This window comes from Quercus lobata, chromosome 10, assembly GCF_001633185.2.
Source record: "Quercus lobata isolate SW786 chromosome 10, ValleyOak3.0 Primary Assembly, whole genome shotgun sequence".
NCBI lineage: Eukaryota > Viridiplantae > Streptophyta > Magnoliopsida > Fagales > Fagaceae > Quercus > Quercus lobata.
This window is the reverse complement of record NC_044913.1, coordinates 25,065,563-25,079,246: the sequence shown is the minus strand read 5'-3', so window position 1 is coordinate 25,079,246 and position 13,684 is coordinate 25,065,563. Positions and strand designations below refer to the sequence as shown.

Below are 13,684 nucleotides of genomic sequence, written 5' to 3'. Positions count from 1 at the left end.
CGGGGGAATCCAAATTCAATCAAATATAGTTAAAAATTGACAGAGAAAAAAAAAATAAAATAAAAAAACACAAATCAAACCCCCCCACCACACCCCACAGAATAATAGAGAAGAAAAAGTTTACGTGGCGGAATTTGTTTTTCTTATTATGCCCCCTACTTTCTCCGCTTAACACGCGCCTGTCACACCTCTTAAATTATTCTTTTAAAAAAAAAAAGAACAAGAAAACCAAATCCTATCTCTCTTTTCCAACTACTATATATACCCACTTCCCATTTCTCTTTCCGTCTCACCCAAACATCTCGCATCATATCTCTTTCTCTCTTTCTAAGGAAAACCCAAAAAAAAGGGGGAATTCCTATTCCAAGATTCCCACCCATTACTATTTGTCTCTTGCTTTCCTTGCTTATATTTCCCACCATTTAAGAATTCTGAATTCCCAACTTTAACCAAACACCCTTACTCATTTCTCATATATTTTTTTTAAAAAAACACCCCTCTTTCAAAAGGAGGAAAAATCTTTTCCTCTAGCTAGGAATTGGATTTTATTTTTCTGAAACTGAGGAACGCTTCTTTTATTTCTTTAATTAGCATACAATGGAAAACAAAAGAAAGCTGGACGAGAATGACTCGGATTTGAACTCGCCCGAGCCAAAACGTATTCGTATTGACTCGGATAACTCGGCCGAGTCGACTCTTTTTAACTCGGAAGACTCGGATTTGAACTCGCCCGAGACGCACCTTTCCGAGGAAGACCTACTTAACATATTAGACGACTCGGACATAGTCACTGACCGTGACCCGGCGATTCAAGGCCTCGACTCAGTGATCAAAAGCTTCGAGGAAGAAATACTGGTTCCAGCTCCAGCGCCGGCGCCGACGGCGGCGGTTATCGACCAAACATCAGACTCCGGCGAGTCCCAGCCGGAGCTTGGTTACCTTCTAGAAGCTTCCGACGACGAACTCGGCCTCCCGCCGACGACCTCCTCCGGCGAGGAAATGAAAATCGAAGCTGTGGATTTCGAGGCGAGCTCAGCCGGTCCAGAAACCGTTGGATTGGATGGGATCTTGTTAGGGTTCGAGAACGAGATTCCGAGTTACGACTCGTTCGAGTTTGGAATCGGTGTTGACTCGGAGAGTAATTTGCACGATAATAATAGCGAGTTCGTGGCATTTGGAGGTTTGTTTGATTATTCGGATCAGAGCTATGACCCGGCTGGTGACTCGGAGTTACTGTGGCGACCCGAATCGCTGCCCGCTTTGTAGTTATATATATATATACGGTAGATTTGTTGTTGAAAAGGATAGTTTGTAAATTTTCAAAAGGAAAGGGAAATTAAAAAAAAAAAATGGAAATATGTATATCTAAAATTTGAAACCGTCTTTGTCTTGTTCTAAGATTCTAGCCGTTGACACCCATTATTTTTAATTTTATTCAATTTTAGTGTCGTTTCAAAAACTTTGAATGAAAAATATTTTTTGAAATTAAAAGTAGCTTAGCAATAAGCTACAATGACAATATGACATTATCCAAAAAAAAAAAAAAATGACAATATGACATCAATATCAATAATTTATTATTAGACCAATAATCAAGAACATGTCAAAAAAGCTAAAAATATGTAGTTTGAAAAATGAAGTTCAAATTCTCGTTTGCCTAGGGCCTGATAATGTTATTATAGGAATATTGTTTGTATTTTTTGAAAATATATAGAAGTGAAAAAATAGGTAAAAATATATGTAATATTTAAATACTAAAAATTATTGTTTAAACAATGATAATGAATGGTCCCTATTTTCGCAATCAAAAATAAAAACAAAATAACCCAACAAAAAGAATTGCGATTTAAGAGATTTTTAGTAACATTGTTTAAATGTTGTGGAAATATGTGTGAGTGAAAAAATGTTATGGAAATATGTATTGTGTTGTTTAAACAACAATTTTTGTTATCTATTCAACAGTGCCAAATGGGCCTTGATGTTTAGAATACATTATTTTTCATAATTTTTTTTTATGTACTTATGTTTATATTACTTTTATTATGAAGGTACTCCTAACATGTTATATAGTATGTCATATTTATCATTGGGGATTTATTTTTAAGTTTTCGTCATTAAACTTATTATAAAATAAATTTAAAACAAAGGGTTTGAATTTGACAAATTGGGGAATAATTTAGGTACAAATTATTTTGTGCAATAATATTAATACTTTACATTTGAATTTAAACATCTTAGATATTTCTTTATCTCCCTTCTTAATAAGATTGCATTTATAAACATTTTATAAAATGGTCATTTCTATATACTTGGAAATTGATGTGATGTAATAATATACGTTAATGATGAATTGTAATTCACATTAACTTTGAGGAACGAGAAAGATAGTTTGATATGTGACATTAGTATGATGTCGGTTTTAAGATCTTCAATGCTTAAGATAGCCATCTCATAAAATAAATAAAAAATTCTCTTTTCAGTGTAGATGTGTTTGATGTGTGACATTAGTGTGATGTCGCTTTTAAGATCTTCAATGCTTAAGATAGCCATCTCATAAAATAAATAAAAAATTCTCTTTTCAATGTAGATGTAATAATATATGTTAATGATGAATTGTAATTCTCATCAACTTTGAGGAATGAGAAAGATAGTTTGATGCGTGACATTAGTGTAGTATCGGTTTTAAGATCTTTTATGCTTAAAATAGTCATCTCATAAAATAAATAAATAAATTCTCTTCTTAGTGTAAAGACGGTGATGGTACCTTATTCTAATAAAGAAAGTAAGAATTTATAGGTTTCTTGGCGAAGAAACTATGAATTTATAGACTTGGTAATTGACACATTTGTTCCTTAACTGTAACCATTATCCTAGTTGTGGCTCAAATGGAGATGCTACCATCACGGACGAGATTGGAACAATTACTTAGCTGATGGGCAAGAATCATAGCTTCTAGTTATTGTCCCCTATAAATGTAGAATGGGTCCCAAATTTTTTCTTCTTTGGGACATAGTTGGACATCATTTTTGTGTTCTGAATTAGGAGATTATTCATTCATGGAAACTTGGTAAGCCTTGTCCAAACCAAATCTTTTTTTGTGGACAATGCGATTAGACAACCTCTTACCCGCATATGTAAAAGCTTTTAAAATTTATAAATTAAAAAAGAAAAAGAAAAAGAAAAAAAAGGTGAAGATGACATTATTCTTAGTAGTAAGATAATACATGATACTCATTGGACAATTGAGTGCAAGCAGATTGTAAAATAATTGTTATCTTTTAAACGAATCTCTTAGTGGACAAATAGTAAAAAAACGAATCTCTTAGGTCTTATTAGTGTCGTAAGATAAAGAGAAGTGACATGTTCACAATATTTTTATAACAAATTTTAAGTGACAGGTTATTATATGTGGACAAAAATGTAATTTTAGTTAAAAATTTAAATTAGAACTAATGACAAATTACCACCTAAAATTTGTTGTGAAAATATTGTGAATGTAACACTTTTCTATGATTTTAGTATAAAGAGAGAAATTTGCCGATTTGGGATCAATATTTATTCTCTTTATTTTCTTTAATATAACAAGGAAACAATTTTTACAAAAATGACATAATCCAACCTAAAATGAAGGGGGGATTAGAAAACTTTTAAGCTCACCTAAATGCAAACGTGTTGATTAGAACAATGACGAGGAAAGTTGGTGCCTTAAGAAGGGGATTAGAAAATTCTAAGCTCAACTAAATTCAAACATGTTCTTTTCTTTTTTTGGGTTGTTGATGTTGTTGTCGCTAAAATCAATTCAAACGTTTTTATTAGAGGAATAACAAGCCGAGTTGGTGCCCTTCCCGTCTTTGACTGGATTATATTCCTTACTGAGCCACAAACTTCGGAAACGTAAATAACCTCCCTATAGCAGTTTCCTTCTTCTTTGGGAAAGGTCTAAAGAAACTTCAAGAATGCAAACAATTTGTGTCAGCAAATTTGAATTACAGGTCCTCACATTTATAGCTTATTAAAGATGGTTTGCCTTAACCATTGAAAAAGATTGTGTTAGTCTGGCTACACCCGTAAGCACCTACGATTTAGCAACTAGTCAATAGAGGGAAAGTTTTGGATTTTGACGGAAGGTTAGAAATACACAATGGAACTTTTCAATTTGGGGCAAAGATATATAGATTGGATAAACATAAGAAGATTTTGATGAAAATATAATAACAAAGGAAAAATAAAACAATATAATATGTGTAATGTGTTAATTTTTATAAGATGTAATTTTATTAATTTTAATTGATAATAAGTAATATATTCGTTATTTAATGTAATAAGGACATAATAATAAATTTATATAAGTTACATTTTGTATCTTCTCGTTTTTCTCCTCAACCAAATAAAATAGTTTTCTATCTTTCAATTTTTTCACCCCTCAAAAACTAGAAAATTATTGAATACTCCGAGAATCCAATAAATGCGTACTCCCCCTTTTCATATGAATTGTGAGTCCTATTATAAATTTAATTAATGAGACCCACAGTTATGTGAAAGGGGAGAGTACGCATTTATGATACTCCAGAAATACCCAATAATTACTCCCTCAAATCAAAGAGAAAACTGAAATCAGTTTTACCTTCTCACTTTTCCATTTCCTCTGCATTTTTTATCTTCCCACTTTTTCATACCTCCAACTAAACAGATCCTTACGGTGGCCAATAAACTCAAGCTTAAATATGTTGATTCCAAGTCAATTTGTGAAACAAAGTTGCTCCCTTTCGGCACCTAGATTTTTTTTAGTCTCCATTTATCATTATTACATCCACTCTTACTTCTTTGGTGGGACTTTTGTTTGTTCACAACCATGTAATTATTATTTTTGTCTCATAACGTTACCCATTGGGCTAATAATTGTAATTGAGTTAGGTTTATTAACATCTCTTCTCCTCTTTGATGGTTTTTTTTTTCCGTAGTTTTAAAAACTGGGCCAGACCAGCTGATTTAACTAGTTGAATCGGGCACTAATTCGGTCCAATAAAAAGCTCCAAAACTGGCCGAAACCACTTCTTTTGGCCTTTAAAACCATGGTTTTTTATTCCAAAAGCAAATTACTAAGAAGCTTTTGTAACAAAAATTGGGCCAAAGCAGGAAGCCCAATAATTGAACAAAACTGGGTAGAGGCAAGATTCGGATTCCAAGTACTGGACCAGTAAACGGATCACAAAAACACAGATACATATCTTGATTCTCTGATACCTTATCCCCACTCACAGCCAGTAATAAAACACTTCACACAACTCTCTCATCACTCACTCAACAATGGCTCTAACCATAGCCAACGGTGGTGGTGGTGGTTGTGGTTGTGGCAGTAGTAGAGGTGGAATCCTCTACAGAAACCCCACCAAACACACCTTCACCAGCCTCCCCATCAAGCGCCACCTCCTCTTCCCACCCTCAACCAGAACCATCTCTCTCCACATAGTCTCAGCCAAGAAATTCTCCTCCAGAACCGGACGACTCGACGGCAAGAACCGGAGGAGCAACACCACAACCAAAGACCAAGATGAAAACCAACAACGTAATGACTTGGTGGACAATAAGTTTAACAGTATTGAAGGGGGTGGTGTAGGTTCTTTTGAAGATGGTGCTGTTGCTGCTGCTGCTGCTGCCGATGGATATGTGTTGCCAGAGCTTCCGGGTGACAAGCCTGACTTCTGGGAAGGACCTCAGTGGGATGCTTTTGGTTTCTTTATTCAGTACTTGTGGGCTTTTGGCATCGTTTTCGCGGTATTCTTCTTTTGTTTTCCTTCACTTCTTCTTGTACCTGTGGTTTTGTTGCTTGATTTTCTTGTTTCTAAGTTTGTTTTTATATATGTTTTTCATAATTTTGATTGATGGGGTTTTAGTTATACTCGTTTTTGTGTGATTCTGCTGTGATAATTTGATGCTATCTTGTTGAGTTGGAAAATTAATGTTAGTATGAATGTATGATAAACAAGAAAAAGTTAAGCTCATTGAGACTGAGAATGAATTGTAGATATAAAGAAAGCAACATAACTGCATCGAAAGTGACACAATCCTCTTTATAGTTCCCTTTCCAAACGACTTTCTCCTTCTCCACCACCCCTCTTTGTGACTCCAACTATAAAAGACAGGTTAATTTATTTGTCACGTCCAATTGGCACAGCCCCAACTTTGAAACTCCTAGAGAAGGTGTGCAAAACGTCAATCAACTTAATTTGTTTTAAATTTTATGTTACTGAAGCTGGGATGAAGAAGATATCATGGCATAGGTGCTCTAAACAGATGGCTCTTACTACGTTAGAATATTGATTAAATGCCAAGATTCATCTTTTTCCATCAACTTAGGCTTTTAGGGTATGTGGTAAATTGTCATGGTATTTGAACAAATGATTCTGATAAATGAATGAGTGAATAAATTAAGGGTTAATGAGGGTATGTGGATCTAGCACGATTGCTTAAGTGAATGAGGGGATTAAGAAACAATATATATCAATAAGAATGACACAAGATTGTTCCAAATTATACTTATGGTGGGAGATAATTGTTAATAATAATGTTTAGGGCTGCAATTTTGTGATTTCTTTATTTCCTCGTCTTGACTTAACAAAGAAAATGAAAGAGCACAGAAGTATCTATATTAAGCCTTCTTATTATATCCTTGTATGAAAATTCAGAAGCCTTTGTACATGTGAAGGTTGAGAAACCTTATTTTTGTACAGAGAACAAATACTGAGCTTTATGAGCTTTATGTAATGCTGATTCAAATGAATTTACAAGTTTTCTTATTATGCACATTCTAATTTGACATGAGGAGGTAGCTTCTTATGACCTGAAAGGCTTATATTTTGCACTTCTTTCTTGACAGCTGATTGCATGTGGGGTTGCTGTGGCTACATACAATGAAGGGGCAACAGATTTTAAGGAGACTCCTGCATACAAAGAATCAATCCAATCTCGAGAGCTTTTGGAAGAACCAGATGCATCAACCTCAGATGTGTTTGAGTCCAACCCAACAGAGGTGGCTCCTAGTTTGGAATAGTATCTCTATAGTGAGTGAAAACAAGGTTTACTTCTGGGATATGATATAATTGTAGACAAAGAAACATTCCAATGAGGACATCAAGCTTAGTAGGTAAATTTTCTGCATATATGTTGTAACTTTGGGATTTGATAAAGGAACATTTGGTAGTATGCATTGAGTTTACAAACAAATTGTTGAAACATCTATTGATATGATCTCTGCTGTTTTCATGTACTTTTACCAAGGTTCTGAGATTTGGTTTTGGGTAACTTCCTGTGATGGTCAAATTTCCTGGTTGAAACATCATGTAAACAGAAAAACTTTTAGTCGAAGGCAGGGGTTATATATTGCTTTCTGATATACATTGATCTTTTGAAGATTGAGATATGGTAGTAGGACATGCATTTTTGCAGGTAGCTGTTTAATTTGACACACCAAAGATTTCCATGAGAACCTTGATGACCACCAAAGTGATCTCTACAAACTGATTTTTGTTAATTGGCACTTAAATATGTCAATTTTTTTTGTTAGAAAAGGCACTCCAGCTTGAAAATGCCTTTAGCATTCTTCCAAGCAACCCATTATAACCATAAACTATTGTAATTTTATTCCAACGAAATATATGATAGCATCCAAATACAAATCAAAAACCATTTTTAACAAGGGTAGTAAACAAGTCTTAACAAGGGTAGTAAACAAGTCTTCAATCCTAGACACTAAGATTTCATAAACACCTCAATACAATAATTTTGTCAACAGAAAAGCTGCCATAGTTGTCACAAGTGCAAAATCAACATCCGTCTTCAATTTGGTGCTGGTGCTGGTGCTTCTGCCAAAGCCTAATCCCGTAATGTTGGTTCTGGGTGCTACTTGAACCACTGGAGAAGCTGAAACTCCAATAGTAGCAGAGGATTATGACAAGCAATGTAGAAATTAAACAGCAGACAACTAAAATTTCTGATTGGAAATGCCAACCATAATGGATGGTCAATCAATTTCTAAACTACAAAGATGTTAGTATTAAACATTGTATGCATACCAGCAACAGTCGAGTTTGCTTTACTCCCCTGAGTAGAGTTGGTGTTTGTCCCAAGGGAAACTTGAGAACCGGATGGATTAGAAGGCACATTTATTCCTTAAGCAGGAAAAAAAAAGTATATAAGAAAAGAAACATATATTAGAAGAAAATCAATAAAACCCACAAATCTGCTAGCATAATAATATATTTGCACAGGTAAACCATGTTCAGTTTTAGGAATCCCACAAAACAATGTGCAGTGATATAAACAGAGATCACTCTAGCCGGGAGATGAGATGGGACACAAATTCTGGATTATAACACAGCATTGCCATGCTTTATACCTGAACAAGTAGAGATGTTAGCTTGAAGGCTGCAAAGAACAGGAAGCTCCAAAGCAAGTGTGGTGTTAATAGGGAAAGAGCTCAAGGTAGTGCCGTTAAGCAAGAGGCAGAGGCAATGGGGTTCCTGGCTGTAGAGTTGCTTGAGGTTGGTGCAGCACATAGGTCCTGGTGACTGGGCTGTGCCCTGCACAAATGATGCACAAGGGGTCAGTGGAATCAGGCGTGGTGCACATTGGGCTATGGAGGGGCTTGAGGAGCTGGGATCTTGGGAAAGGATGGTGGTTAGGAAGGAAATGAAAAGGAGTAGAATCAGGGTGGGGAAGGCAATAGGAGTTTGAGAGTGAAGAGAAGCCATGGTGTTTTCTTGCTTAGAGACATTAGTGTGGCCAAAAGTGTCTAAAATAGATGAAAGTGCATAGTTTGAGTGTGAGTTGCTACATGCATGGTGTGTGTTATTCTACATGCACTTCTTGTTCTCCTCTCTCACAGGTACATAACTAACAAGCTGTACTTCTAACTTTCTAAGCTCGAGAAATGACACTTGTAATTAGAAAATTAGAGCCCAAAATCTGATGTGTAATTACAAAACTTGCCTTCTTGTAGCTCATTTTTGACTGACAAACGGATAAGACATGTATTATTCTTTCATTGCTTTTAAGAACGATTTCAACCTATGATTTTGTAACCCATTTCTCAAGTTCAAGGAAAAAAAAAAAAAAAAAACTTTTTTAAGTAAATAAGACCAATAGGCAAAATTGTCCATTTACATGATTGTGAAATCCATATTTTACCTTAAGGTAAAAATTCATATCATAATCGGTCAATATGAAATGCAGGGCCGGGTGGTCATTTCACATGTGATACTTAAGGAGTGTTATCAAATCATTTGAAAGAATGATTTGAATTGGTTCAAAATTGATTTCAATGTCTTCTCAGGGAAAAATTTTGATTTCAATGTAAACACGAAATTAAATCTAATTGAATTTGATTGGTCCTTTTAAGGATTGTGATGGAAAGCATGTATTTAATAACCTTACAACATAATTTGAGAGTTTTATAAATTAGGAAATTAAAGACAATTTATTGTGTGTGGTAGTCTTTATTTATGTTTTATGATGAGTTGGAGGCTAGGCAGTTGATGGGTTTTGATTTTCTAAATTAGGAAATTAAAGATGATGTATTGTGTGTGGTAGTCTTTATTCATTCATTTGCAAAACCCTGATATGGCATGGTGGGATTAGAGAGTGTAAGTAAGGGGTTTTATACCAAATTCTTATTGAATTTAAACTCTTTCCATATATACCTTACTTAGGGTTCGTTGCAAAATAATGATCATCTAACATTCTTCTTGTTTTGCATCTTAGTATAACTAAGCTCATGTTCTTGCTAAGTATGCTTCTATAAGTGTGGGTTTGTTTAGCAACGCATCTACGTTATTGCTGCATCTGCGTTTTTTGGCTGACCCCATGGCACTTTTCATGGACCAGCCAAAGCACAAAAACGCATGAACAATAGCAAATGAACAGTATTTTGCCTTTTAATTAATATTTTACTACAGTGTTTTCAACAATAAGTTTTCAGTTTTCAGTTTTCAGTTTTCAGCAAATAAGCGATGTCCAAACAAATTCTAAATATATTGTTTATTTGTTGTAATATGTTCTCCCTCACTCCTTCGATGATATCTTTATTTATCAAAAAATGATCATAACTAAGGAGTTTGTGACTTATGCAAAGAGGAGAAAGATAATGAGCTTTTATAAATTAATGTTTTTGCAAATGCAGGGTCTGTTCGGGTTTATACTCTATACTAGAGAAGAAGGCGACAGTTACTCCATAACCTGTTAAATGGATGATCTACCAGAAAAGTTACTACTATATTTAGAAAATGGCCTAGTTACGAGTGTTGAAGTGCATTGTTTAAGGTTGAGTTTTTATTGCAATTGATAAACTTTTTTAGAGTCACATAACATTTAGTAAGGGGTATTTGGTTATTAATTTTTGCTACTTTCCAATATGGACTTGCTTGATTCTTCCTCAACGATGTACTTCGACATTTGTTTACAAAATCCTTAATAAAACTATCGCATAAAGCCTGAACAGTACATTGTTCTCTTTCCATATAATATAGTTAGCTCCATGTAAATATGGAGAGTTTCTTAAGAAATCACTAGGCAAGTTTGATTTCTTTGGGTGTGTAAATTGACCTGAAAAATATAGCCTCATGATAATTGGACGGTACATCAAACAACTTATATATTCCAAATGAATTGAGTAGCATCCGAGTCCTTTTCTACCAAAGAAATAAATAATTTAAAAATTTTGGGATTATTTTGATTTTATCACTTTTGTCCATGTTTATTGATGAGTTGACCGTTAAATTAAACCTCAACTAAAAAAAAGTTCTATTGTTTTTTATTTTTTATACAAGACAGAAATTTTACTCTAGTCTAATTTATGTATATATGTGTATAAAACCCTTTTTTGGAGGTTTTTAAACTTAGATTCTTCCCCCTCACACCCCATAAACACTTAAAATTGAGGAGTGACTATCGCACCAAATGGTGCACAGTGGTAGTTCTAATGTGTTAAAATCACGTCGTTTTATCCACAAACACAAATAATATGACTCTTTTTAATTTTTGTTTTCTTCTTCTTCTTCTTATTTCATCCTTTTTCTCCCATTTTTTCAATGGTATGCACCACCATACAGCCACGACACTTGATCCCTAACCATCGAGAGATCACCTCCAGCACAAGTTCGTACCAAGTCCTCAATCCTACTCTAACAAAATCATATAGAGATTTTAATTAAAAATCAAGACCAGAATCAAAATTTACCCAAATCAATAATCTTATAGTTTATATCAAAAATTCAGCCTACGCCTTTCAATCCTATTAGTACCACAACCAAACCTCATTGCTAGCGTCCATCGCCATATCACCACTACACTAAAGACCACACGCTTATTGAAGCCCAAAAACCCTCACTGCTACCCAAGAATTTGATTTCCAATTTTTACCTCTAGTTGTACTCCATTTACCAATCCTCTCTTTAGTATAAAATTAATAAGAATCGCAATTCAAGGAAAAAGTATTACTTTCTTTATCATTATCTTCCTCAAAACTCTAGAGTTTTCCTAGTTGAGGAAAAAGTATGCATTGAGGTGAGGAGTCCGTGTTTGTACTGGGGGACGCCAACAACTGAATCGAGGACTCAGACAACTTGTTTAAGAAACCAATTGGACACAACGCATCAACCTCGTGACCCTCCCATGTTTTTAAGGCTAATTTACAAATTAATTTAATCCTATAATTTTTGTCCAAAAAATTCAATTTAGGTATGTAAATTTTGATTTATTCTTTTCAGTCCTATGTCTACAACTTTCCATTAAATCGGTTGTTGTTATGTGCTTCCAAAATAACGTCCTACTTTGGTTGGAGGTAAAATAGGAGCGATATAAAAGAAATGAGAGAAAATAAAATTTTAGATTGTTTGGTAAAAATAGAAAAGTGGGAGGATTTTTGATGAGGTTCAGCCATTTTCTTCTCTGGCCCCTCAAAAAATTGAGTTCTCCATTTTAAAGAAAAAACAAGTGTGAAATGTTGATACAATTAATGTTACTAAATTACACCCCCCAAGTAGTACATGTCACCTGCCCCTCCTTTCTTCTCTCTTTTGCAGGCCACATGTGTCTCTCACACTTTTTTTTTTTCAACATGCTTTATCGTGTCTTTGCTTTTTTTTCTTTTTTCTCCCTTTTCCTCTCAACGTGCTTTCTTTGGTAAAGTAAAATTTTTATTATTTAATGATCAAAAACAATTATTTCTTATATTATATAATAGGGACATAAAAGTAAATTTATACAAATTATATATTTTATCCATTCACTTTTTCATCCTCCCGACCAAACACTATGAGAGAAAACTAAAATATTTTCTATCCTCCCACTTTTCTATTATTTTTCTATTTTTTATCCTCCTAGTTTTCCATATCCCCAACCATGAGAGAATGACCACATTAAATATGGAAAAGAGTTATATAACTAAAATGAATAAATTCGAAGTTATAAAATTGAATTGAATTTTAGATAAAGTTAGAGAAAGTAATTTTTAATTAGCTTATTTTTAAATATAAGGGATCAAGACTACCTTAAAAGTAGCAATTTACAATTTAGTTCATTATTAAAAATATTTAAAACAAACAACAACAACAACAACGGCTACAATTATTTTGTTACTAGATGAAATTTGTTTTATAAGATGTTTTGATTTTTTTTTCTTTTTTTTGATTTTATAATTACAACAAGATAGGAGGGATTTGAACAAGAAATACTTTGAAAATGCTGAAAGTGCCGATTAGTTGAGTTATAAACCCTAAGCGATATTTTGCCATTATAATATAACAAATGAAGTGCTAATATGGAAGCTGTCTACTTTTCTTGATAAGTTCTACAAAAGGAATTTGTGCATAGTTTCTATTCTTAAACAGAATTTAATGTTATACGTGGTGGAATTTTTCTGGAACCGTATACGGTATACTATTGGCCCTTTATCAGAATTAAAGGCAGCTTTATGCTTAATGATAGCGTAAAGATGGAGGAGAAAAAAAAAAGTTGTGGAATCTTTAAAATAAGTGAGGTCAAACCGTAAAAGGTTTACAATATACTAGGTTTATTTGAATCCCTATCTAGGTTGAATTAATCAAGCATCTACAAGTTTGCATGATTAAGCATTTGCATCGGACAATGTAAAATAGAAAAATGACTCAATTTTACATATCTAATCAAGAAAACTACTTATATTGGTCAAAATAAAGATGTGTAAATTTATAAAGTTACTACAATAATTGTGTAAATGTACATGGTTAAAAGCATTCACATCAGTTTATGCAAAAATTCATATTATTTTTGCATAATAACCTTTTTCTTTTTTAAATACTCACTTTTCAAAATCTTTTACATCATATTATTTATTTTACACTATATTTCATTAAAATTAAATATCAATTTTTCTTATTTTTTTAATTGGTTTTACTTTTTACACAACAACAACAATCCACTATATTCCTTCATCCTTGGGATATGTATGGAAAGAATAAAAAAATAAATGCAAAATGAATAGCTTAGTTTAAATTTACACGTTTACCATAGCAATCATATATTTTTTCACAACTTTACATAGCCTGATGTGGGGTGAATTTTAGGCTTGATTGGCTAAAATGTAATTCTTTTTTCTATTATATAAGCATTGATATGAGTGCTCTTAGAGTATTCGTATCAATTCGTGCAA

At 33.5% G+C, this 13,684-nt stretch overlaps 3 protein-coding genes across 3 annotated transcripts; 2 read left to right on the top strand and 1 right to left on the bottom strand.

The window, feature by feature from the left end:
* The first annotated feature begins 282 nt into the window (after positions 1–282).
* Positions 283–1,379, top strand: LOC115964025. The gene has a single exon (XM_031083310.1). The coding sequence runs from the start codon at positions 598–600 to the stop codon at positions 1,264–1,266; it is 669 nt and encodes a 222-aa protein (XP_030939170.1). The 5' UTR covers positions 283–597; the 3' UTR covers positions 1,267–1,379.
* Positions 1,380–5,116: 3,737 nt separating this feature from the next.
* LOC115965537 lies at positions 5,117–7,395 on the top strand. Its single transcript, XM_031084783.1, has 2 exons — positions 5,117–5,775; positions 6,878–7,395. The coding sequence occupies exons 1-2, from the start codon at positions 5,308–5,310 to the stop codon at positions 7,049–7,051; spliced, it is 642 nt and encodes a 213-aa protein (XP_030940643.1). The 5' UTR covers positions 5,117–5,307; the 3' UTR covers positions 7,052–7,395.
* A 219-nt stretch (positions 7,396–7,614) lies between these two features.
* On the bottom strand, positions 7,615–8,780 carry LOC115965538 (protein YLS3). Its single transcript, XM_031084784.1, has 3 exons — positions 8,396–8,780; positions 8,073–8,168; positions 7,615–7,920 (listed from the first exon to the last, which is right to left on the bottom strand). The coding sequence occupies exons 1-3, from the start codon at positions 8,748–8,750 to the stop codon at positions 7,769–7,771; spliced, it is 603 nt and encodes a 200-aa protein (XP_030940644.1). The 5' UTR covers positions 8,751–8,780; the 3' UTR covers positions 7,615–7,768.
* Positions 8,781–13,684: the final 4,904 nt, after the last annotated feature.